This window comes from Ranitomeya imitator, chromosome 2, assembly GCF_032444005.1.
Source record: "Ranitomeya imitator isolate aRanImi1 chromosome 2, aRanImi1.pri, whole genome shotgun sequence".
Classification (NCBI taxonomy): domain Eukaryota; kingdom Metazoa; phylum Chordata; class Amphibia; order Anura; family Dendrobatidae; genus Ranitomeya; species Ranitomeya imitator.
In genome coordinates this window covers 37,056,755-37,081,284 of record NC_091283.1, presented here as the reverse complement: position 1 = coordinate 37,081,284, position 24,530 = coordinate 37,056,755, and the positions used below count along the sequence as shown (strand labels likewise).

Below are 24,530 nucleotides of genomic sequence, written 5' to 3'. Positions count from 1 at the left end.
TTGTATTATGAGGTTCTGCAGCGGTTGAGGAGTGTATTATGAGGTTGTGCAGCAGCCTACATGCGTATTTTGGGGTTATGCAGCAGCTATGGTGTGCATTTTGAGGTTCTGCTGCAGCTGAGGTGTGTATTATGAGGTGCTGCAGCAGATGAAATGTGTATTATGAGGTTCTGCAGCAGATGAAATGTGTATTATGAGGTTCTGCAGCAGATGAAATGTGTATTATGAGGTTCTGCAGCAGCCGAGGTGTGTATTATGAGGTTCTGCAGCAGCTGAGGTGTGTATTGTGAGGTTCTGCAGCAGCTGAGGTGTGTATTATGAGTTTCTGCAGCAGCTGAGGAGTGCATTATGGGGCCCTGCAGCAGCTGAGGTGTGTTATGAGGTTCTGCAGCAGGCTATATGCAAATTTTGTGGCTCTGCAGCAGCTGTGTGTTTTAGGATGTTATGCAGCAGCTAAGATGTGTATGATGAGATTCAGCAGCACCTGAGGTGTATTATGATGATCTGCAGCAGATGAGATGTGTATGATGAAGTTCTGCAGCAGCTGAGATGTGTATGATGAGGTTCTGCAGCAGCTGAGATGTGTATGATGCGGTTCTGCAGCAGCTGTTGTGTATTATGAGGTTCTGCAGCAGCTGGTGTGTTTATGAGGTTCTGCAGCAGCTGAGGTGTGTATTATGATGTGCTATATAACAACTATAGATGACCTGTAGCGTACACATCCTGAAGCACAACCCCTGCATGTGCTGCTGCTCCCATCCTGGAGTCATGCTTCAACCCTAATTATTATGCTACTCCGCTCCTAATTCCTTGGCATGTGATCTGACAGATGGGATTCTCCCCCTCCATTATTTCAGGAGTAAATTCTGCCAGTCTCCCCCTCGCACAAGAAGCCGCCATTCCTAAGCTTAGTCAGTAGTCACAAAACTGCAGCCTGTTATAATGGGACGGATTTCCATGACTGGGGGAAAGAGGTCAGCACAGTGGAGGACGATTAGGAATGGGTCCTGTGACTGAATGTTTCACTCTCCATTGACTTCTATGGGAGAGAACAGTACTGCAGGACGCGGCATCTGTCAGAAAATATTCTAGGTAAAACAAGAAGCCTCCTGAGAAGCATTAGGATTCGGGTCCCATAGAAGTCTATGGGAAAGCTTAAAGGCATCAAAAGAAAATTGCAGGATAGCGGTAATTTGTGGTAGAACTGCATGTGGTTTGTGGTGCGGTTTTGAGACAAAACAAAAATTCTTTACTATGGCTGAAAAAAACGCACTTTGTGTACCGGAGGGTATGTTCATACAATGCAGTTGTACTAAAAAAAAATTTAACAATTTCCCAAAATTGTGGAACAAAATGCGTATTTTTTCGCCATGATTTAAATAAAAAAAAATGCAAAAAAGCATTTTATTTTTTTTCATATAAATACATTTTTGCCTCCATATGGCAGATTATGCTGATCACACTCTGATTCCGATTCTCCCAGATATGGACAATAATAATAAAAAATAAAAAAATCTCCATCTTCTCTATTCTGTGAGGGTATGTGCACACGTCAGGATTTTTAGCGTTTTTTTTTGCGGAATTTCGCCATAAAAACACTATAAATCCAGTAAAAAAAACGCTAACATTATGCATCCTATCATTTAGAATGCATTCCGCATTTTTTGTGCAGATGTTAGCGTTTTTTTCCGCAAAAAAAAACGCATCCCGCAAAAAATCCGGACATGCTCTATCTTTTTCCGGATTTTCTGCGGATTTCCTATCAAAAAGGACATTCCGGAAAATTTAAAAAAAAAAACCGCAAAAAATCCGCGTAAAAAACGCGCAAATTACGCGAGAAATCCGCGCGAAAAAAGCATGCGGATTTCTGACAGAATTCTCAGGATTTTGCCAGGAAAAAATCCTGACGTGTGCACATACCCTGAATCCGTGAATATCAGACTGCGCTCAGATGTCATCCGAGTGCAGTCCGATGTTTTCCACGCGCCCATAGACTTGAGTGTGATCTGATTATCGGAGGCAAATCGTGCGTGCTGTACTTTTCTACCGTGGATCACATATTTTTCGAGCGCGCCGTAGACGCTCGGTTAGCACCCTCGGATAACACCTTATCCCAGCACGTTCGCTCATCATATTTCAGCAAAATTTTTAACAAGACGCATAAAGAATTCCTGACGGTGCAAACTCCTAATATCGTAAACCGCACACGACCAGATACAACGTGCGATTAATCTGCAGCGCAAAAAGTTGTAATAACTGTTGTACAAAAAGTGAGTGCGAAACCCCCAGGCCAAAACCCTGCGCCTCCTCTCATTGTGTCAGACCAGAGTTCACTCCCTGCCACCACCCCACTTCTCTGCTCTCTCCAATCCGCAGAGTCCGCCTCCCCCAGCTCTGCTGCTGTCTCTTCCTTCCTGAACCTCAGAGCCAGCCCCCCTGCAGCCACTTCTTCCCACCACCCCACCCATCTCTAAAGCCCCAGCCAGCACCCATTCACATTGCACTCTCTGCCTCTTTCGCTGTTGCTGCAAAAAAACAAACCCAAACTTTTATTTATTTGTGGACTTGTGCACAAATCCGAAAGCAGAAATCTTCGAAGATTTGGCCAAGATGTCAGAGCAGGCTGATGTGGAGCTCTTTGTGAAGGTGAGGACAGCAAAAATGTTCTGGTTTCATTGAATGTGATGAGACTTTAGGGCTCCTCATTGTTTCGCGACAGGTGGTAAAACTGGGCGACGATCACTATGATTAGGCTACAAATATGGCAAAAACCCAACTTTTCGAGGCAGATCTATCCCCGATCTCGTCGTTTCCGTGCGTCCAGTTTTCTCCAGGAAAGCTGGATGGTATCGTTCTGTGATGGTGTGGCAACATTTACCAGTCACGTTTCCATAAATGACAAATGTTAACGACTTTTTGGAAGAAAACGATTCTTTAACTTTTATCCCAAATTTTTCTTTTTATAGTGCGGAAATGTGATCCCTGAATATTACAGATAAATCTTCATTGTAGATCCAGTGTGGGAGTGACGCTCCCTATGAGACGTTATCTTGGGGCCATTAGCGTCGGCGGCTACCTAGTGTTTGGCGCCAGGTGCTTTTCTGTTTTTGGTGGGGGGCTTATAATCCGACATGCTGATTACTGTCGTATAGGGCCTCCCCAATCTGAGCACGTGCCTGGGCCCGCCAAACTCTGTTGGGTGACCCTTATTTCACACCCCACAAAAAATGGTGGAGAAAACGGGTCCCCTCTGTGACCTTCTATCCTTGTGGCCTTCATGTCGCTTTTTAAAATTTTGACCCAAACTTTGCACCAAAATTTTTGCTGGGCATTCATTCAAAAATTAAGGCTGCGATCGTACGTAAAATCCAAAACATTTTTGCGACTTCTGCAAATTTGAGCCAATACTCATCCACAAGCGCCCTTTTTTTTTCGTCGGGGGTGTCCATTTCTGTTGTGGAAACGCACCTTTTTTAAGGGCAGATTTTTAACCGTGAGCATCCTAGATCCACTGACTAAACTGCTGACCTGCCCTTGTTTCATACAGGGGCCCAAGATATGAGGGGGCCACTACCGCCTCCAAATCAGCGAGCAGCTTTTCTCATAGACAGAACTTTTGTCCTGCAAAGGGCCCCTAAACTGTTCTGGCGCAGGGGCCCTTTTCGGTCTGTGTCCGCCACTGGTTTCATTGAAGTTTTGTTGCGTTTTTTTTTTTTCTTGTGCATTTTCCGTTAAAAAAAAAAAGTAAATACCTGCAGATTTCAGTTTAGAAATCTGTGGGTAAAATCTGCACCAAAGAGGCAATGTGTGAACCTAGCCTAAATTTGCAACCCTAGCTGTGCATCTACCTGCCCCGACGGCTCCCTTCACCCTCGAGTTGGCGGTAAATGTTGGTGTTGTGGTTGAAACTTTTTTTTTCTTAAGGTCTTCAGTAATCTAATGTAATACGGTGTCGTTTTTTTTGGGTGGGGTGTACAGTTTCAACAACAATTGACTATTGTTGATGAGGCTACCAAAAATCCCTTTGTATAACATCTATAATTCTTGTGCAAACTGCCATGCAAATGAGTTTTTTTCTATGTAAAATATATCCAAAAACAGGTTAAAAAAAAAAAATCAGTATGTGGCGCGTTATATCTGTGCGGATCCAGTATTATAGGAGCTCTCTGTAGAGGAACAGGTTCGGGTTGTTAGTAGAGGGGGATGGGGGACGGTGGTAAATAATGAAAAAGCTGAGTGCACCTTTTCTGTCCTGTACGGGCCAGCAGGTCAGGTCGAATGGTTTCGTACACTAAGCTGCTGGCATGGCTTGATTTCGGGGTGTACGGTTATAGTTTGTCTAACGCTTTCATGAAACTTGCAGCAAAAGACAATATAACTATTCAGAAAGGGCATAGATATTGGACTTGTCTGCTTATAATTTGCTGGGGGGAAAAAAACAAAACTTTTGCGCATAACAGCGCCACTCTTGTCCGTAGGCGGTGTTCGGTATTGCAGATCATTCCCATTTAACTAAAAGCGGCTGAATTGTTTTTTTTTTTGTTTTTTTTTAAGGAAAAAAAATCTCTTGCATTATAAGATACGTTAACCAGGAATTGGTAGCATCTGGAACCCACTGATGTGGTGAGGGGGGAAAAAAGCTGACCCTGGTAGACACAGTCCAAATGGACTCTGGTGGTAGTTAAAGACCTGCTGGCTATTGGTTGCTCCAAAAAAGGTGGTAGACTGGCTGTGTCTTAAAGGGACCAGAGGAGCTCGCAATAATCGCTTGTTGAGTCTCCAAAAAATTGACCTGAGCATGGACTTCTTTGTCAAAAGAAGGTAGCCATGTGGAAGGGGTCATGGTTGTATAGGCCAAGATAACAAATGTAGCAGGTGTTATGAGGTCAATGAGATCTCAACTGTGAAAGGAGCTTCAGTAATGGAAGGAGTCCATGGAGTCTATGATCACGGTTGATGGTCATGAGAGAGAGGCTATGTTCCAAGCGTTGCTATTTGGTCCTATGGTTATGCTCCTGGATAGGAGAATTTTCCTTAGGTCTTCCTCAACAGCACTTGAAGGCCAAACCTGCTACCTCTGCCACTTTCCTACTAACCCAGTAGTAATGATCTGGTGAGACTCTGTGGTCCATACAAGGCCAGATGTGATGAGTCCAACCCCATATTACTCAGCTGAGAGTTTGACCTTGTATGACCCACTTCCCATTGATGATCCTACTAGAGATTTTCCATTTTTTAGGAGAAAGATGATCTTTATGGTCTAGAACAGTGTTCCCCAACTCCGGTCCTCAAGAGCCACCAACAGGTCATGTTTTCAGGATTTCCTTAGTATTGCACAGGTTATTGAATGCTTGCCTGGCCAGGTGATGCAATTATCACCTGTGCAATACTAAGGAAATCCTGAAAACATGACCTGTTGGTGGCTCTTGAGGACCGGAGTTGAAGAACACTGGTTTAGAAGGTCCAAGAATGGATGGAGATTTCTCCAAATGGAAGCTAGATGTTGGCTATCCACAGCTTCTTCTAAATTTGTTCTCTCCAACTCATCCAAGCTACAATTCCTAATATGCTGGGAGTTATAGTCTTGCAAAATTCAATGGCCACAGTTTTGAAACAACTTGTTGGCTTATCTGGCATTTTTATCTCCTACCTCGTGATAAGTTACTGGGGCATTAAGGGCACCCATACATATTGGATAACGATCAAAGAAACCTGCAAGTTTCGACAGGGCCAGCCGACCATCTTCTGTGTACAGGGTCTCGCATTCGCTGATCCTTTTGTCTTCAGGGTTTGGGGGATATAAGCTGCAGAGGAGTCCGGCAGAGACTTTCTCCTCTCTCCCCGTTGGAAAACACAATGCCAAGCACCCATGTGTATTGTGATGTCAGGAGAAAGCAGAGTCTGTGGCCAGCCTCTTGTCTGGCCAGCTTTACTCTTTATCCTTTCTGGATATTGCTAGTCGCTCGTCCATGGAAGAACATTTGCATGGTAAGCAGTCTGCATATGTGGTCTTTTATAGCCCGGAGGTGGTGGAACGGACAGGAACTTCTCCACTCTTGGTTGCACTGGCTTCTTGAGACGCAGTGTCGAATAATTTCTTTTGGAAGTTATGGATGAAATCTCATTCTCCAAAAATAGACAAGTAATGACCAAACAAGAGGACATGCTTGGGAGTTTGTTTCCCAACACTCAACTCTGTGGTTAGGCTAGCGTTTCTGTGCGCAGCGTAGGCCTGCGCATAGATCCCCATGCGTCTTGCGTACCTCTATTTACCATTGTACGCAGGGCCATGCGTTGTATGAGGATGCGTCCCCGTGCGTCGTTTTGAAGTGCCCGTCGAACGCAAAATCTATATTTATTGAAGACATTTTCTCATTGATGACAGTTGGTGCTTTTAAAATTCTATGGAGATGGGAGGAGCTAGAGGCTGATATGACATTCTACAGAAGCTACAGTTCTCCATAGAACTTTATGAGCACCGACTGTCATCTGTAATCTCAGTGATGGGACAATTTGTATACACTGAAGACCTATTCTACTCAGGAATTGAGAATTTTCAGAATAAATGATCAGGAGAAGAAAGAAGCAGATTTATCTAATCAGGTATTAGAAAGTTCATTTTCGCATGTACTATTGATTTATGGAATAAAAATAAATAAAAGTACGGATTACTCTTTAACTTGCCCTGCAATGATAAAGGGGGAAAAAAAAATAAAGTTCTGAATATTGATTGAGCAGCGGTGAAGTTGTAAATCTCTGAGCAGATTCTCGTATTCTTATATATAAAGAACGGAAAGCCAAATCCGAGCAGATCGTCTTATAAACGGGGGCCTCGAAGATCGATCTAGACATCAACTAAAGAAGTCGTTAAAATTGACCAATTTAAAAAGCAATTAAATTTAAAGGTACTTTATATGTTGCTGTAATCGGATTGACCTAAAAATACAAAATTAGGACAAAAAATTCTCCTAAATGTCATTATGCTCCTAAAACGTTTGACGTTGATATTTTGCAGCAGAGAATCACTCTCAGACTTATCCTTAGGGGAAACAGTCAGCAATGACGGTACTAATTTATTTTTGTGGTTTCCAACTTCCATTTTGAAAACTACAACTCCCAGCATGTCATGGCCTCCTACGGACATGAGACGGTTCTGCATCGCTCACCGTGCGCGGGCTTTGGACTCTTTGTCCCCCCAGCCGGACCGCGCTCCGTGCACACAGAACCTGCAGAATTGTATTGGGAAAACTCCCCTTCAGCAAATATTAACTTACAAGCCCTACAGCCGGGACGGACACTACAGGAGCCTGTCTGACCGCTCCAGGAGCCGGTTTGTGGGTTGTTGGGTTTTTTGTTTGTTTGTTTTTTTATTTGGGTTACCAACCAGTAAGTACTAAACATTCCAAAAAGTTTAACCTCTCCCCGGCCCTGTCTGGTTGACGGTGTAAAACAAAAAAAACCATAATTCTTTTCTCTGGAGAGGAAGCAGATTGTTCTTGAATGACACATAGTTTATAAGTAAGGGGAGTAATGGTGCAAGACTGTTCTGGAGGGGGATGAGATAATGGGGCCACTTCCTGTGAGAACAGCTGCCCGAATCCTACAGGAAGTGTGATCTATCTATAAACATCCTGTTCTCGCATACCAAGGCCGCGGTTGTACTCCGGCCTCGGCCCCCTGTGCCCTTATTTGTTACATTTGCCATTTCTGTTCCACGAAAATAATCGCAAACTCTTAAAACGCCTGATTTTGGTTCTACATAGATCCACATTCCCTTGTTGTTTTCGTAGTTGTTGCTCCTGCAGCCTCCACTAGGGGCAGCTTTCTGCAGACAGATTGGAGTGCACTTTCATTTGTGAGCTCCCCCTAGTGGTGGCTGCAAGCGGGCAGAAATTTAACATCTAGCTCCATGGAGAAGGGAAGAAAGAGATTTAGAGATCTGTAGCAGAAAAAGAGAACTCCGACATATGTATTGATATGATATAGCACGGAAGGTTGGCGCTGTTTAGGTAATTATTTATAGAAGTTCTTCTCCATTGTTGCTTTCTTTGAGGCCGCACTTCTTGGCTTTCCCAACATTATCTCCAATGAAAGCCACTGTGCAAGCGCTAGTTTCCCAGGTGTCTGGTGCGTACTCACGGAAGAGGAAACTAGCACATGCACAGTGGGTTTTATTCAGAGGTTGCGGGCAGACGTCTCGTTACCTTTGCCCTCTTTGTGGCCACATAAGTGGTGTGCTCTTGGGGTAATCGAATAGGAAATGCCAATCAGGAGGCTTGCGCACTATAGGTTTGCTTCATTACGGAGTTGGTAGCCTTCCATTTTTGGGAAGGAATAGCAACCTGAGTCTCTGACATCCTAAGGCCTTGTTCAGACGAGCCTATAACCAGTCTGCGTATGTCACGGGCCACACCTGGTTGACCATGCGGCTAAAATGTAGCCAGTGCACTACAGCACATTGCTGATTTTTCCACATAGAAGTATGGTCTGCCTGGAAAAAAAAAACTGCATCTTCCCCTGCTTTGGTCCATTTTAAAAAAAACAAAATAATGCATACAACATAAAGGTAGCTCCGACACCCTGTCCAAAATGCAGAGTTGCAAATGGAGACGTTCTCCAGCCCAATTTCCAATAAGGCCGTCTCTTTGGCAGCCATGTGCTCCAACAGACAATGCAGAGGAGCTGGAGACACCGATCATACAGTTATGACGCCATTAGATACCAGCCATATCGTGCTGTGAAAATCGTATACATGGGGCTGGGTAGGTACGACTAACGTCTTGCACCAGTACCATACAGCCATAGCCCTGGTCCTAGGTGTAGGTGAACATACTTTACTATTGCATCTTGATGTTATACCAGCCTCGAAGAGTCTTTCCGAGAGACCTCACCCCGCCATCAGGACAGATTTGCAGCACCTTCACTGTAGTACCATTGAAGAATGTTCATATTGAGTTTTTGGGGAGGTTTTAGGCACAGATTGCATGCCAAAAAGGTTTCTGTGTGTAAATCATATGATTAAAAGGCTTATATTTGATACTATTTGTGGATGCATTATTTGACCTTCTCAAGAGTTGTACTCAAAATTGGAGAAACATCTAATCTGGGGTGTCTCATGAATACAATGTTGGGAAATAAGGACATATGAGGGGTTGTCTGCTTGGGAACACCTCCCACAGGCAAGAGCTACTGTCTTAACGCGGCTCTTGCACTGTTGTGATCAAGTCATCCACGTATGGTCAGATATTCCTCTGAATGACCGCCATGTAATCCTACGTTTTCTGGCTAACTAGTGGCTTCCCATTCCAAAATCGTGTGATCGTCAGGGGCCCTAGTAACTGGGTGGTGGCAATCGGCTGATCATGTTGACAACTCCTATAGACTTGCCCCACAAAAACCGGTACCGATATAAGGTATTACTGACCTTGTGTATTTAGAGACTAGCTTGTGTAGTTGAATCTGAAGAACGAAATAGAATTTCCAGACTATGGTGAATCATCATAAAGGAGATGACACATTGGAAAATAGAGCCAGGATTCAGTCGTAATCTTTAAGGGATATTTCACAAGATGTATGACTATCTCAGATGGGTGGTAGTCTGTCCATTGTGAGCTCAACCTGCCAGACTTGGTTCCACGGTCTCAGTGATTTCCACACCTCTGCGATGTCCGGACAGACTCCGGGTCTTCAATCTGAACTCCACAGCCTCTTATGTGCCTATGAGGATGTTGAGTTTTTTGGCTTGGAAGACTCATGGCTGGTCTGGACATCATAGTCCTTTCTCGGTCCGAGAATGCCAAATATGTGAATAAAAGTTTGGATATTTTAATTCTCCCGGTCAGGATGTTGGAACTACAGACTATAGGCTGCCAATTACAGTCTGCACTCTATGATCTATGTGATGCGTACAGTCACCTAATTGATAGATGTCTGGGCCACTTTCTCCCCTGTAATCCTTTACCTCAGAATGCCTTTAGATGACCCCAAGTTTACTGAGATGGTTCTGGGGTTGTCCTTAAAGGCTCCACCATGAAACTCCTGAATGTGTCATTTATTACAATTCAGATTTATTTATTTTTTTACCTTTGGAAAGAGGTGCCATTCCGGCACCCAAACGCATCGGTTAATACAAATTTTTATTTCATACTATCGAAGATTCTTCATCTGCGAAACAGCAGCCCAGGTACCGTAATCTTTCCACTGAAGTGAATTATGGCAGTTCAGACTGACTCATGGTCTTTCTGTGGCTATCGTGCACTTTCCTTTCTTGATAAAGAAGCGGCATCCCCTTGTCATAAATGCCTCAGTAATGACTGTACCTCCATTCATGGGTAATTCCTTCCCTGTATTTAATCCCATGTTCAAAGTATTACTTGCTCAATCAGAAGGGCTTCCATCACTTCTGCCTTGGCCTCCTGTAACCTCTTGGGTCAAATATTTGTTTTCCAAAAGGGGATGTTCTCCAGCACCAAAGGAAAAAAATTAAAACTTAGGATAAAAAGAAATGGGATAATGTATATATTAAAAAAGAAAACTCATAATGTTTACTAGTTTCAGGTAGAAAACCCCCTTCATCTTACCTGATTTTGAGTGTGTGTGTGTATATATATATATATATATCTCTTAAGACAATGTATTACAAAAGTTATAGTTCTTAAGCAAACCATGTAAGGTGATATATAGAGTTCCATAGCTTAAGACCCTGAAATGTATGGGCAACTTTTACCTCAAGAACATCAGTTTACACCAGTGGCGACCAACACTTTACTTTCACGGGACACTCTCATGCGATTCATACTGGCCGGACCATAGGCAGCTTGAATTGGAGACTTTCTGACTTAGGCTACTTTCACACTAGCGTCGTACGATGCACCGATGCATGCTGTGAAAGCGCTGCCCCATTGTGAGCTCCGGGGAGGAGTTCCGGCAGCGCATGCGCGGTCGGAAATGGCGGACACAACGCACCAAAAAACGTTACATGCAATGTTTTTTGGTGCCGACGGTCCGCCACGACACGACGGTTGCGACGTGTGGCAATGCGTCGCAAAGTGTCGCTAATACAAGCCTATGGAGAAAAAACGCATCCTGCAAACAACTTTGCAGGATGCGTTTTTCTTCAAAACGACGCATTGCGACGTGCGTCGTACGACGCTAGTGTGAAAGTAGCCTTACAAATATTCATGTCTTACTCTAGCGTTTCAGAGAAAACATTTGAAGATGGGAGCGAGGAACGAGGGTTGATTCCCCACAGACTCCGGCTAAGTAGGTTGATAGGTCTCTCCCTGTGTGTGTATAAAGGAGCCAGTCTCTGGATAAGCTGAGGTGTTTAATTCCTGTTGCAGCAGCGAAGTTTCCACCTGGAGAAATTGAAGCGTGCTATTTGTTGTGCCTTTTCCCACCTGTTTTGTCTTGCCTTCCTTGTGTTGTCGTATTGTAGTAGTGGGACTAGTGTCTCACTGCCCTAAACATTAGTCAGGGTGAATTCAGGGCCAGTGATTGCGCACAGGGCAAGGACTCGTCTTGGGTCGACAGCGAGTGCAAGGATCTGACTAGGGTGTAGGTTAGGAGGTGACCCCCTCTTCCCTCCCCTTATTGCCAGGGCCTTTCTAGTACATACCCACTGCGGTTCCCTTCGTGTTGCGCCTCACGCTGGGCATCTTCTCGCCACCAGCATGACAGTGAAACATGGATGTTTGTAATGTCAGACCCTTCCTCTGATTTGTGCTGCCCAAGATTCTGGCAGCAGGAAACTTCTGACCAGTTCCCTTTTTACGTGGTTCTTGACCTTGGATTATCCCAACTTGTTAAAAGGGTTTCTTGATAATTTGATTACAAAGTGATCTGTGGGAAAACCTGAAAGTAATTTTTCAATTTCCTTTATAGTGCCTCCACATGAGAAATAATGCAATACACCATACCCATATCATCGGGTTGGTACAGCACAGGACGGGTCCTCCAGGGTGGGAGACGCTCTTTGTAGCCACTCTTCACTGACCGAGACATGATAATCTAGAGGTCCCACCTCTATTTCAAAATTCACTTATAGGATATGGGAGAATGGTTTTCTAGACCAGACAACCCCCATAATACCAGCATTTTCAGTAACTGCTGCCATCTGATGAACTCTAATTCCCACCGATAAAAGAAAAAGAGGTTATGTGGAAACTCCCTTTGACTCAACTGCTCATGTTTGGTGGTTTTTGCCGCTGCTGGGACCTTTTAGTAAAATAGGGGGAAAAAATTGTTTGCAAAATGTGAGGTTTCTGGAAGCGTGTGTAAAATTCATCCGGTGTCTTCGTTCACAGGTGGCATGTTTCCAATGTCTGACATTTTTGCATCCAACCGTGTGTGAACGCCTGCATAAGTCAGTAAAATATCGTAGGGGTTGGTTGTTTTTCGAGTAGAGCTGCCTGGACATTACAGTACGTCACATGGCAATTTTGTCATATTTAACATCCAAAGGTTGGACGAGATTGTCTGCTGTTTGGCTGAAAAAAGCAAATTTTTGCGGTAAACTGTTCACTGGTGCGGTTCTGTATGTGAAAAGATCGGGATCCGTAATGTGACGCACGTAGTCTTCTGTGGGCCCATAGTGTTCTTTGGGGAATGCCATATTACGGATATTGTCTCCCAGAAAAGCAGAACTGCTCCTTGTAGAGGCACCACATGGTGGCAATGGGGCCCTATGATGTGTCCGAATATCTACAGGGACTTAAATGGATCAGAACTTGGAATGTGTAATTTGGAAAGCCTTTTGCAAACCATTTTATGGCAGCGCCCGTTTATCTGGGGAGTCCTGCGTTTTGCCCGTTTATCCGGAGGAGACCTGCATGCTGTCTGGGAAAGGGGAAAAAAAAATAATGGAGACTGGGTGTCAGTCCGGGTGATCTCTTTTTTGAGGACACTTCAAGGAGGCCATGGTGCACGTGTATATAAGATGGGCGTGGGAATCCTTTTTTTCTTTTATATTCCTTTTGTCAGCTTTTGAGAACTGGAGCTCTCCACTTGTGACCTGCTGTGTGTCTGGTATATGTAAAGCCCCTGGGCAACATAGCGCTCCCTGTGTTGACACAGTAACAGGCCGTCGCCTTCTGCCGTGCTCGTATGTTTACTGAACTTCATCATCGGTTACTCAGAATATTATCACATCAGGGAAGGGCCGTTCATCCACTCCAATCTAAGCCAAGCTTATTTTTAACTTCCGACATTGTCATTGCCAATTATCCTTAATATCCTGAAGTAAAACAAGTCACAGTTTTTATTCCTGGATATATGACTAGGGCTGCAAATTTAATTTTTTTTTGGACTTTAAACATTTTTAGTGCTTAGCCATTGTACCTGCCCGGTGGATGTTTTCGCTTGCTGATTTTTCCCCCCCCCCCCCCCCCCCATCCTCCCCCACAGCCCAACTCGGTAACTTCTTAAATATCAGACACTTAAGCCGTGCTCGCATGTTGCAGCCATGCTACAGCGATTGCACCATTTTGGCTGCAACTTGTGAGCAAAGGAAAATCCACATCCAGTAAAATAGCATAGCGTCGGCGCGACGTACCGACGGAAGTTTGTCCTTTCACATTTCCGTCTGTAGTCCCGGGGTGGAAAGAGAGTGAGTGTGAGATTTCCTGCTGGGCATGCGCAGTCAGAAGCACTGGATACAACATACAGTGAGTAGAGAGAGCAGCGAGTGGAGCCGTGCAGCCAGGACTGAGCTGTAGCTCCAGGAACGGAAGATAACCCGAGGGGTTGTGTGGCGCCCCAGGGTCCTGGTCGTCACAGTGGCATTGCTTTCCTTATGGGGAGAGTGATGTTACGTTTGGAAGCGATGAAGGATATCTCTTTATCAGGTGATCACCATACACACATGTTCACACTCCAGGCCCCTTTGATCCTATTTCTAGGTGACTCCCCTGTATATATATATATATATATATATATATATATATTGTGGTTTGGAGGGAAAGTTAGTCAGCTAGTGCCAGGAAGCAGTCTGAGGCAGGAAGAACGTATGAGGAGCTGTGCAGCCACGAGAAAGTGCTGCAGCTCCTGCACAGAGATACAGAAGGAAAGAACATCGTTCAGTGAGTGAAGGAGAGCGAAGCACAGGAGAGTGATATCAAGGGAGACCAGCTGAAGCGCAGATAACGGGTAGCTGGAATACCAAGTTTGTAAGGGACTCTACGACTTACAGCAGAGACCGGCAGGACAGCTGAACTGCAAGTTACCTGTCCGCCACACACACCTGAAGACACAGTGACACATAGAGCCCGGGGCGTGATGGAGTCCCTGTAAAAAGGCTCAAGTTACCTGTCGTACAGGTATTGTCCTATCCTATATGGGGGACAGAGAAGAACAGTCAGGACCTTATCAGAAGCCATAGGCAGTAAGGGACTAAAACACCACCGCGCTAGAGGAAGGCCTTTAACTCCATCTGGTAAAGGGGACTCTGGATACGCTTCCAAGCCGGCCAGACTCTGCCTGCCCTGTGATCTGGTACCCTGGACTGTGGATGCCTGAAGTCTTCAATAAACCAGGTAAAGAGACTGCAAACCTGTTTCCTTGTTCTTTACTGCGCCATTCACCATCTTCCATCTGCACACCTGGAGCCCTGGGGATATACTTCACCTGTGGGAAGTTGTAACATCACCCCAGAGGACCCCTTAAAGCAGCGTCGGTACCCACTGACCGAATTCCACAGGTGGCGTCATGAACATAAACTTTATTCAAAACCCCCTTTTACATGGGCGCCCAGGGCCACGGACCGGGTCGCCACCGTTGCATCCCCTGTGAACACCGGACCCGATACCGGGTACCCCACGGGCCTGGCGGGCGACTCAGTTGTATGTCAGTGAGCATCAGAGGGAAGAAGCACAGGAGCAGGAAAGGGCTTGGAGGGGAACTGTGATCGGGCACCCTCAGAGCCGAAGCGCAGGCATCGGGAGCCCGAGGCTGTGTTGTACTCCAGGTCGCACGGCAGAACCGGAGGGTAAAGAACTTTATGTAATTTGCCCGCACCCACACTTGAAAGTGCAGCAGTACACGAAGAGCCCGGGTCATGATAGAGACCCTATAAAACGGCTCACACTGCCCACCATACAGGTAACTGTCCCAGGACAGGAGAGAGAGGACTTTGTACGGAAGCCACAGGCAGCAAGGACCTTGCATACGAGCGCGAGTAGGAAGGCTTAAGGACCTCACCTGGGAGAGGGATCACCTTTGCCTCCAGGCCGGCCGGACCATATCATCATCTGTCCCTGGTACCCTGGACTGTGGCCTGCTACCACCAGTAAACCAGGTAAAGAAGTTACAACTTTGTGTCCTCCATTTATTTGCTGGCACTACACCATCCTTGCCATTCACATTGGGAGCCCTAGGGACCCCGCTTCACCTGTGGGAAGTGTCACCATCTTTATTACAAATTCCCTTAAAAGACTTTCCCCTTTTAATTGGGCGCCCAGGGCCACGGCCCGGGACGCTGCCACAGTGACCACCCCTTTAACCGTGACCGGACCCACTACCGAGTATCCCCACTGCCCTGGCGGGCGACTCGCATGCACATGGTCATATTATGGATCTGTAATATGGCGTCTCTGGAAATCTGTGCGCCTGTCATGTGCCTTTTTGTGGCGGCGAAATGAGTATCCAATGGATTAAATATAGAAATAATTGGCATGCTCCATGATATTCAGGGGTATTGGGGGCGCACACAGTAGGGTCAGTGGGTCTATAATATGGAACTGTACGAACATTGAGTGGCTGGTAAGTTTCATGTGAAATTGTGGCCATATTTTAACAGTTGATTTTGCAGTAGGCAATTGGAATGGGGGCATCTAAGGTCTTTTTGTATGACTGCGCATAATGAAGGGTTTTTCCTGAAATTGCACTGCCTTTGCTTTGCATGGTATTAGTTTATCCCCATTAATTTGCCATCTTTTTAGCACTAATAAAAATAATCAGCTCCTACTTGGCAAGGGCCACTTTTCCAGGACATCCCTTTGACCTCTCAGAATCCGCCACAATTAGGTTTAGGTTTATTATATTATGATGTGGCGCAGGTCTTCCTGTCTGCAGTCCATTTCCGGACCTGATTGTCTATTGCTCGAGCGTAACACAAGGATTTTACTATGCTTCTCCCCCTCCCCACTTTGCGCCACTGGCCGTCCATTGTTATGTACTGTTGGGCACATGTATTCGAAAAACTGTCTTGTTAGTCTGTAGAATTACAGTAATATTACTAGAAAACTCTTAGTCTGGTCCTCCAAATTGGCCATGACGGATTAAGTTCTATCCCCATTACACAATAGAAGTCGATTGAACCTGGGCTGAGATTTGCTTCCATTCCCCTGTCCCTCAACCGATTTTTATCTGGGAGATAAAGATGGGCGGTTGGAATTGAATCGCGCAATCCTTTTTTTCTTTTTTTACTTTGAGAGGAGATAAGGGTTCGGCGAGCGGCTCTCTTGGAGAACACCGGAGCACTTTTCATGGCCTACGGTAAAGCGTCGCTTCATGAAAACATTGCTGGTTGTTTGTCTGACTGATTCCCATGTCTTATCGCTCTGTGGTTTTGGCAGACATTAGCAAACAGATGCTGTTCTCCAGAACCATCAGACTGTTTACTGTTCCTTAAAAGGAGTTCTTCAGGAATAGGAAAAAAAATTGAGAGGAAATGTCAGTATTAGACAGGGAAAAAAAAAAGGCTGCCATCTTGTTACACTGGCAGAAGCCTGTTCCAGCATGCTAATGGGACAGATGCCTGTGAGCATGTGCAGTACGAAGCTCCGCTGCCGATACTTGGAGATGACAGCATGTGGTGTAGGTTAAGATATCTCTAGGTCACAGAAGTGGAGCTTCCTACTCCACATGCTCACAGGTATCTGTCCCATTAGTCGCTCTACTTCGTCGCTCGGTGCTCTTCTTGGTAGCTTGTTGCTCTACTTCATCACTCGCCGCTCTTCTTGGCCGCTCTACTTCGTCACTCGCCGCTCTTCTTGGCCGCTCTACTTCGTCACTCGCCGCTCTTCTTGACCGCTTTACTTCGGCGCTCTTCTTGGGCGCTTTTCTTGGTAGCTCGTTGCTCTTCTTGGTCGCTTGCCGCTCTACTTCATCACTCGCCACTCTTGGCCGCTCTACTTCGTCACTCGCCGCTCTTCTTGACCGCTTTACTTCGGCGCTCTTCTTGGGCGCTTTTCTTGGTCGCTTGCCGCTCTACTTCATCACTCGCCACTCTTGGCCGCTCTTCTTGGCCACTCTACTTCGTCGCTCGCCGCTCTTCTCTCAGATGAAGACGCCGTTGTTGACCTTGGCAAACAATGAGAAGTTTACTTTGATACATCTAGCTTTCATTTGCTAAATTTTCAGATTCACTCACCATCGTGAGCCTTGTGTGACCATACCCTTTACTGAGGAGCATATCAGGGGTGTGAGATCCTTATCAGAAGTGAAGGTCTTATTTACTTTCCTCTCCATGTTGGGAGGTGCCTTTGGCCGGGATTCCAGCTTTTGACAGGAAAGGTGTAATAATCATTGTCTTCTAGGAGGGGGAGCTCACGCTTATGAGTAATTCAGCCCCTTATAAGAACAACTTTCAGCACTGACTTGCCCTTTCCTATGGGAGGAACCGGGCGATTTTGTGGGACACCACCCTATTTCAGATTTACTCAAGTGACCTCATCTCTTTGTAGGGTCTGGGTGTGGCGTGTGTACTTTCTTGCTCACAGCTATTTCTGTACGTAGATTGCTTATTTTTGCCTATTAAACAGTTAATGAGACATTTTTTTGGTTTCTATGCCCTGGAGCCATAATACCATTTTAGATGGCTCTGCATTCTCCTAAAAGCACATTGTGTGTCAGTCAGTAAAATATATTACATGGCAGATGTCCAATGCCACATCTGCAGACTACTCCACTCCCGCGCAGTGGTCACACCTCCGTAATTATGAATGGTACATACATGAGGTTCCTTTCATTGATTTTTGTGAGGGTCTCCAAACTTTCCCCTGACAGATGATTCCGTGGTGTGTGGGGAAAAAAGGGTCAGACATAATGAATTCCATCACCCAATCCTTTTATTCTTGGGGAAGAACAGCCACCGCCATGGGAGTCTGGCAGTGGCTTACTCCCCTCTCTCCATTGAGAATACATGCATGCTTTGATGAATCGAGTGTGCATGTGGTGGGAGGGGATCAGAAGCAATTAGATATCACCCAAATGAGCTGACGGCTATTAAAGGTGTATGGGCTCCTTTACTGCTGTATTACTGGATTAACGTCATTAACTCTCCCATTTTATCCCCCTTGCTCAGATCTGTATAGGGTCAGACATAATCCCGACACAGGCTTGGTCCCATTAGGTCACTCTTGCATATTGAGTTACTGAACCTAATCCAGTAGTTTAACATGGGTGTGGCCGACTGCAAATGGCTTCATTCCTGTCCTGGAGATTATTGACCGGACACGTCAAATATTTTTACAGCTCAGTGGAATAGATTTTACATGCATTTTTTTCTTAAAGGAATTTTCTAGACTTAAAGGGAACCTGTCACCTGAATTTGGCGGGATTGGTTTTGGGTCATGGAGGCGGGGTTTTCGGGTGTTTGATTCACCCTTTCCTTACCCGCTGGCTGCAATATTGGATTGAAGTTCATTCTCTGTCCTCCATAGTCAAGATTGCTTTGCGCAGGCGTGTACTATGGAGGACAGAGAATGAACTTCAATCCAATATTGCAGTCAGCATGCAGCCAGCGGGTAAGGAAAGGGTGAATCAAACACCCGAAAACCCCGCCTCCATGACCCAAAACCAATCCCGCCAAATTCAGGTGACAGAGTCCCTTTAAGATATTGTTGATCGATGTGTTCAATATCAGATCGACAGGTCAGACCCACGGCACCCCCATGATCAGTTTACGATGGTCGGAGTAGAATACGGCAGCTCTGTACACTGTGTAGTGGCTGCTCCCAGGTGCTGCAGATCAAGTTTTTTGTTTTTTTTTGTTAGTTTTGCTTGCAAAAAAAATCCCCCAAAACAATTTAACTTTGAAAATCGTCCTGCCATTAAGAATCTATATGAAAACTGGTGGGCACTGCAACTTTTAAGTAAACAGACCATGATGGTGCAACCCACCCTGTCTGTTCGTTCCATGGATGTCACCTTTTCACCTTTCTTAGTGTTTTATGCCAAAAAGAGGATGTTTCTGTTTTACCCCCACCCCATTACAGCTGTTCAGACCCTATACACTTGCTCTTTCGCCCTCGCGCTCTTCGGCCCTCGCGCTCTTCGGCCCTCGCGCTCTTCGGCCCTCGCTCTCTTCGGCCCTCGCTCTCTTCGGCCCTCGCGCTCTTCGGCCCTCGCGCTCTTCGGCCCTCGCGCTCTTCGGCCCTCGCGCTCTTCGGCCCTCGCGCTCTTCGGCCCTCGCGCTCTTCCGCCCTCGCGCTCTTCCGCCCTCGCGCTCTTCCGCCCTCGCGCTCTTCCGCCCTCGCGCTCTTCCGCCCTCGCGCTCTTCCGCCCTCGCGCTCTTCCGCCCTCGCGCTCTTCCGCCCTCGCGCTCTTCCGCCCTCGCGCTCTTCCGCCCTCGCGCTCTTCCGCCCTCGCGCTCTTCCGCCCTCGCGCTCTTCCGCCCTCGCGCTCTTCCGCCCTCGCGCTCTTCCGCCCTCGCGCTCTTCCGCCCTCGCGCTCTTCCGCCCTCGCGCTCTTCCGCCCTCGCGCTCTTCCGCCCTCGCGCTCTTCCGCCCTCGCGCTCTTCCGCCCTCGCGCTCTTCCGCCCTCGCGCTCTTCCGCCCTCTCTGAATCTGACCCCTTTCTGAGTGCCGTGGATCCTCGTTGCGCTGTATCAGGCCATGCGTTTGTGTGTCCCCATTGCTGCTCCAGTGTTTGGAGAAGGCATCCAGTCCATTCTGTACTGATGTGTGAAATGTATGTGACCTCTCGGTGATGGCTATTAATTTATATTTACTGATGTGCCAGTCAGTATATAGATGTAGCAGAGGCAGACCTACCGTAATATCCATCTCGCTGAAGCAGACTTTCCATCAGTTTCCCCTAAAACCCTTTTTGCACAGTTTTGTTTTCCGTCCTGCTCAACTCCACACACATCGTGATCACACCTTTCTTCATCTTTGGCTTTCTCCATATTTTTTTTTTTGTTTGTTTCTGTACCCTCTTCTGCCCAAAACTTTAAAGCTCTGATTTAATGCCTTCCATCTCTGCTTGCTGTGCTTTTTCCAGCCCTGCGGCTTCTGCTTTTGCTGCTTCGTTCCAGGTTGGTAAGACTTGGGTGTGACCCTTTAAAACTCAGGAATTCACTAGGACGGACATGCCAAGTAATGGAGACAGGACTGGGTCTCTCCTACTCCTCCACGTCACCCTCACCCTCCTTCATGGACACCTCCTGGCACCTTAGCTGCCTCCTTTGCACTTCTCAGTGGCACATTCCTCATTTTTCATTATTTCTCCTCATTATTTGCTCTCTCTGGCTCGAAACCTCTGTTCCCCCTCCTCCCTTTCTGCTTTCTCTGTTCTTCTCTTGCACAACAGGGTTATTGTTAATGTGTAACGTAGAGCAGATATCTCCATGTTTCCACTTCTTCTAAATTCCCAATTTTTTTTTCCTCCTCCAGGCGGGCTCTGATGGACAGACCATTGGAAATTGTCCCTTTTCCCAGCGTCTCTTCATGGTCCTCTGGTTGAAAGGAGTCACGTTCAATGTCACCACTGTCGATATGAAAAGGTGAGGAACTGTTGGTGTCTAATCAAGAACTTTTAGGAACCTAAGTGGGCACAACCCTTCACCCTTACTGCCCTGGCCAGACCTTGTGATCCGGGTATGTGGAGCAGAAATGGTTGGCCAGTAGAGCTGAACAAAAAAGACTTGTTCTGCTCTGGTCTTAAGTCATGTTCGGTCCTCATTGCCATCTAGATGAGGGTAGTCCTCACGTCTCCAGTTGGCATCCTCACTTATTACACTCTGCGACGTCATGACATTGCATGGGCTTGTAAGTGTTAGATGCCAGCCACAGATGTAAAAACTGCCCTGATCCGGCCATTGTGGAACACCAGACTGGACGCTGGATGAGGTCCCAACTCTATAGCCGGGAATAAAGGGGTCACCGATGACCGTTTGGCAATCGTATCCAACCAATAAGTAGAAAGGCAGCCTACTGAAAACTAAGGGAATCACGGACTTGGTTGTGCCCTGCTCCAATTAACCTTTGCAATATGGCACCAATATGGGAGCCTCCCACCAATTTTTTTTTTTCCGATAAACTAAATCAAGCAGCGTTTCCAGTTGTGGTACCACAGGGATATGACGAGAGTTGGTGGTACATTTTTTTGCGCTGCAGGAATAACACCAAACAAGCAGCAGGTATCCACCAAGGAGTTCTGCTGCGCTTCCTATACCCATTCCCCGAAGAGGAACCGTACCAAAAGGAGCTGTAGAGGCTTACGAAAGAACCACCGAGAGGCGCTAGTAAGAGCTGCACTTATGAAAATCAGGTTAAATGATTATCGCAAATTGCGTAAAGAGGAGAGTTAATTAACCCCTAAACGACCTCTGATACACATTAAAACGGCAGCCGCTAAGGAGCCTTATTCCCTCATCGCTGTTTTCAAACGGCAACCAGGAATAAGGGTATATCGCCTTCCCCGCCCAAAGTTAAAAAAAAATCTGCGGGATCTCTGCTAGGTAGCTGATGCCCTGGAAAACACAATCGGGGCCATATTTTCCAGTCCCCTAGTCTCGGGGCTGTGATGCGGTGGAACGACACGTGATGGCGGTGCCCAGTGAGCGCTGGTCTCCCCTTCGATCAGTGATGGGGTCTCAGAATCAGTGGGATCTGAATGTGTTCCAGAGTTATTACCCCATAAAGTGACACTGGTCAGATTTCAAAATTTGGCCTGGTCAGGAAGGTCAAAATTAGCTACGTCACTAAGGGGGTGAATGCATTGGCTTCCTTGATGCAAGAATGCAAGAATGATTTGCTTCTATCTTGACTTAAGGCCTTCCTCGGGCTTTATGTGGTTTGTTTGCATACAAACTATTGTTCCCTGTTATCAGCCATTTTGGATAGGGGAGAGGCTGACCTTTTGCATACATTGCAGCTCTGCACTTTTATGAGCGGTCAACCTGCCTAAAAGCAATAATAACAGTAGAAATGAAGGCAGTGCGCAGAGCAGGTCCCTGAGATGTGCTGTGTGATGAGCCGCTGCCGTGAGTCACCCCTGTCTCTGCCCTCGTCCCCATTAGATGGTGGCTGCCTGCCATCAGCGAAAGCCATTCATTCAATCATCGGAAACCTTTTTTGGCCCTGCTGCTGTTTTCCTTTCCACGCTCAGTTTGCAAAATCAGTAAAGAAACAGAAGTATAGTTGTGAAAAGTTAAAGGGCGTGTACACTTTTGCAACCACGTGTGCCTTGTGTCCAATGCATCCTAAAACAAGCTTGTCAAAAAAAATTTTTTTTTTTTAATTTGTCTTCAGACTATCGTTTTACGTATACAGCTCTTATGCAGACCTGTATGTCACCCTGGTTACAGACTACAAACAAAACCTGTAGTCGGGTTATGCTCCTGCATCTGCCCCCTCTACAGATGGTAGGAGACAAGATGGAGAAAAGGGAGCTAATGCGTGGCTACAGGATAAAACTAGAGACACACTGGTCTGCATAGGGGCTGTATACCTAAAACAATAAAAGATAGTTATTGTGGGGTATGTAGAGTTTTGCAACCAAAGTCTCTTTATAAAAATGTAGATGATCTTTAGAGGGCAGCAGTCGCACACCCTTAGGGGTCTGTAGGTCTTTCATCCACATCACACCAATATGGATCCTAGTATTATAAATGGAAGATGGGTGGTCTTACAAAGTTTTTTCGGGGGTCTAGGAGCCTTGTAGGCAGCAGTCCTGTGTTCCCTGAGAGAGGTTACATCACTGTCATAGGGATCATGAATGTGTATGTGGAGTCGTGGAAAGTCTCACAGGCGGCTCCTGTATGTATGGGATAATGGAGAAGGTCTCACAGGCGGCTCCTCTATGTATGGGAGAATAGGGGAAGGTCTCACAGGCGGATCCTGTATGTATGTATGTATGGGAGAATAGGGAAGGTCTCACAGACGGCTCCTCTATGTATGGGATAATGGGGAAGGTCTCACAGGCGGCTCCTGTAGTATGTATGGGATAATGGGGAAGGTCTCACAGGCGGCTGCTCTATGTATGGGAGAATGGGGAAGGTCTCACAAGCGGCACCTCTATGTATGGGAGAATAGGGAAGGTCTCACAAGCGGCACCTCTATGTATGGGATAATGGGGAAGGTCTCACAGACGGCTCCTGTATGTATGGGAGAATAGGGAAGGTCTCACAAGCGGCACCTCTATGTATGGGATAATGGGGAAGGTCTCACAGACGGCTCCTGTATGTATGGGAGAATGGGGAAGGTCTCACAGGCGGCACCTCTATGTATGGGAGAATGGAGAAGGTCTCACAGACGGCTCCTGTATGTATGGGAGAATGGAGAAGGTCTCACAGACGGCTCCTCTATGTATGGGATAATGGAGAAGGTCTCACAGACGGCACCTCTATGTATGGGAGAATGGGGAAGGTCTCACAGGCGGCACCTCTATGTATGGGAGAATGGGGAAGGTCTCACAGGTGGCTCCTGTATGTATGGGAGAATGGGGGAAGGTCTCACAGGCGACTCCTGTATGTATGGGATAATGGGGAAGGTCTCATAGACTGCTCCTGTATGTATGGGAGAATAGGGAAGGTCTCACAGGCGGCTCCTGTATGTATGGGAGAATAGGGGAAGGTCTCACAGGCGACTCCTGTATGTATGGGAGAATGGGGAAGGTCTCATAGACTGCTCCTGTATGTATGGGAGAATAGGGAAGGTCTCACAGACGGCTCCTCTATGTATGGGAGAATAGGGGAAGGTCTCACAGGCGACTCCTGTATGTATGGGAGAATGGGGAAGGTCTCACAGGCGGCACCTCTATGTATGGGATAATGGGGAAGGTCTCACAGGCGGCTCCTGTATGTATGGGAGAATGGGGAAGGTCTCACAGGCGGCTCCTGTAGTATGTATGGGATAATGGGGAAGGTCTCACAGGCGGCTCCTGTATGTATGGGAGAATGGGGGAAGGTCTCACAGGCGACTCCTGTATGTATGGGAGAATGGGGGAAGGTCTCACAGGCGACTCCTGTATGTATGGGATAATGGGGAAGGTCTCATAGACTGCTCCTGTATGTATGGGAGAATAGGGAAGGTCTCACAGGCGGCTCCTGTATGTATGGGAGAATAGGGGAAGGTCTCACAGGCGACTCCTGTATGTATGGGATAATGGGGAAGGTCTCACAGGCGGATCCTGTATGTATGGGAGAATGGGGAAGGTCTCACAGACGGCTCCTCTATGTATGGGAGAATGGGGAAGGTCTCACAGACGGCTCCTCTATGTATGGGAGAATGGGGAAGGTCTCACAGACGGCTCCTCTATGTATGGGAGAATGGGGAAGGTCTCACAGGCGGATCCTGTATGTATGGGAG

At 46.5% G+C, this 24,530-nt stretch overlaps 1 protein-coding gene across 1 annotated transcript in view; it reads left to right on the top strand.

The window, feature by feature from the left end:
• The first annotated feature begins 2,448 nt into the window (after positions 1–2,448).
• The window catches only part of CLIC1 (chloride intracellular channel 1), a 35,740-nt gene continuing 13,658 nt past the window's right edge, over positions 2,449–24,530 (top strand). Inside the window, exons 1-2 of the mRNA XM_069746489.1 lie at positions 2,449–2,646; positions 20,613–20,722. Of these exons, the coding sequence (XP_069602590.1) occupies positions 2,611–2,646; positions 20,613–20,722 (146 nt within the window). The 5' untranslated portion in view covers positions 2,449–2,610. The remainder of the gene's footprint in view (positions 2,647–20,612; positions 20,723–24,530) is intronic.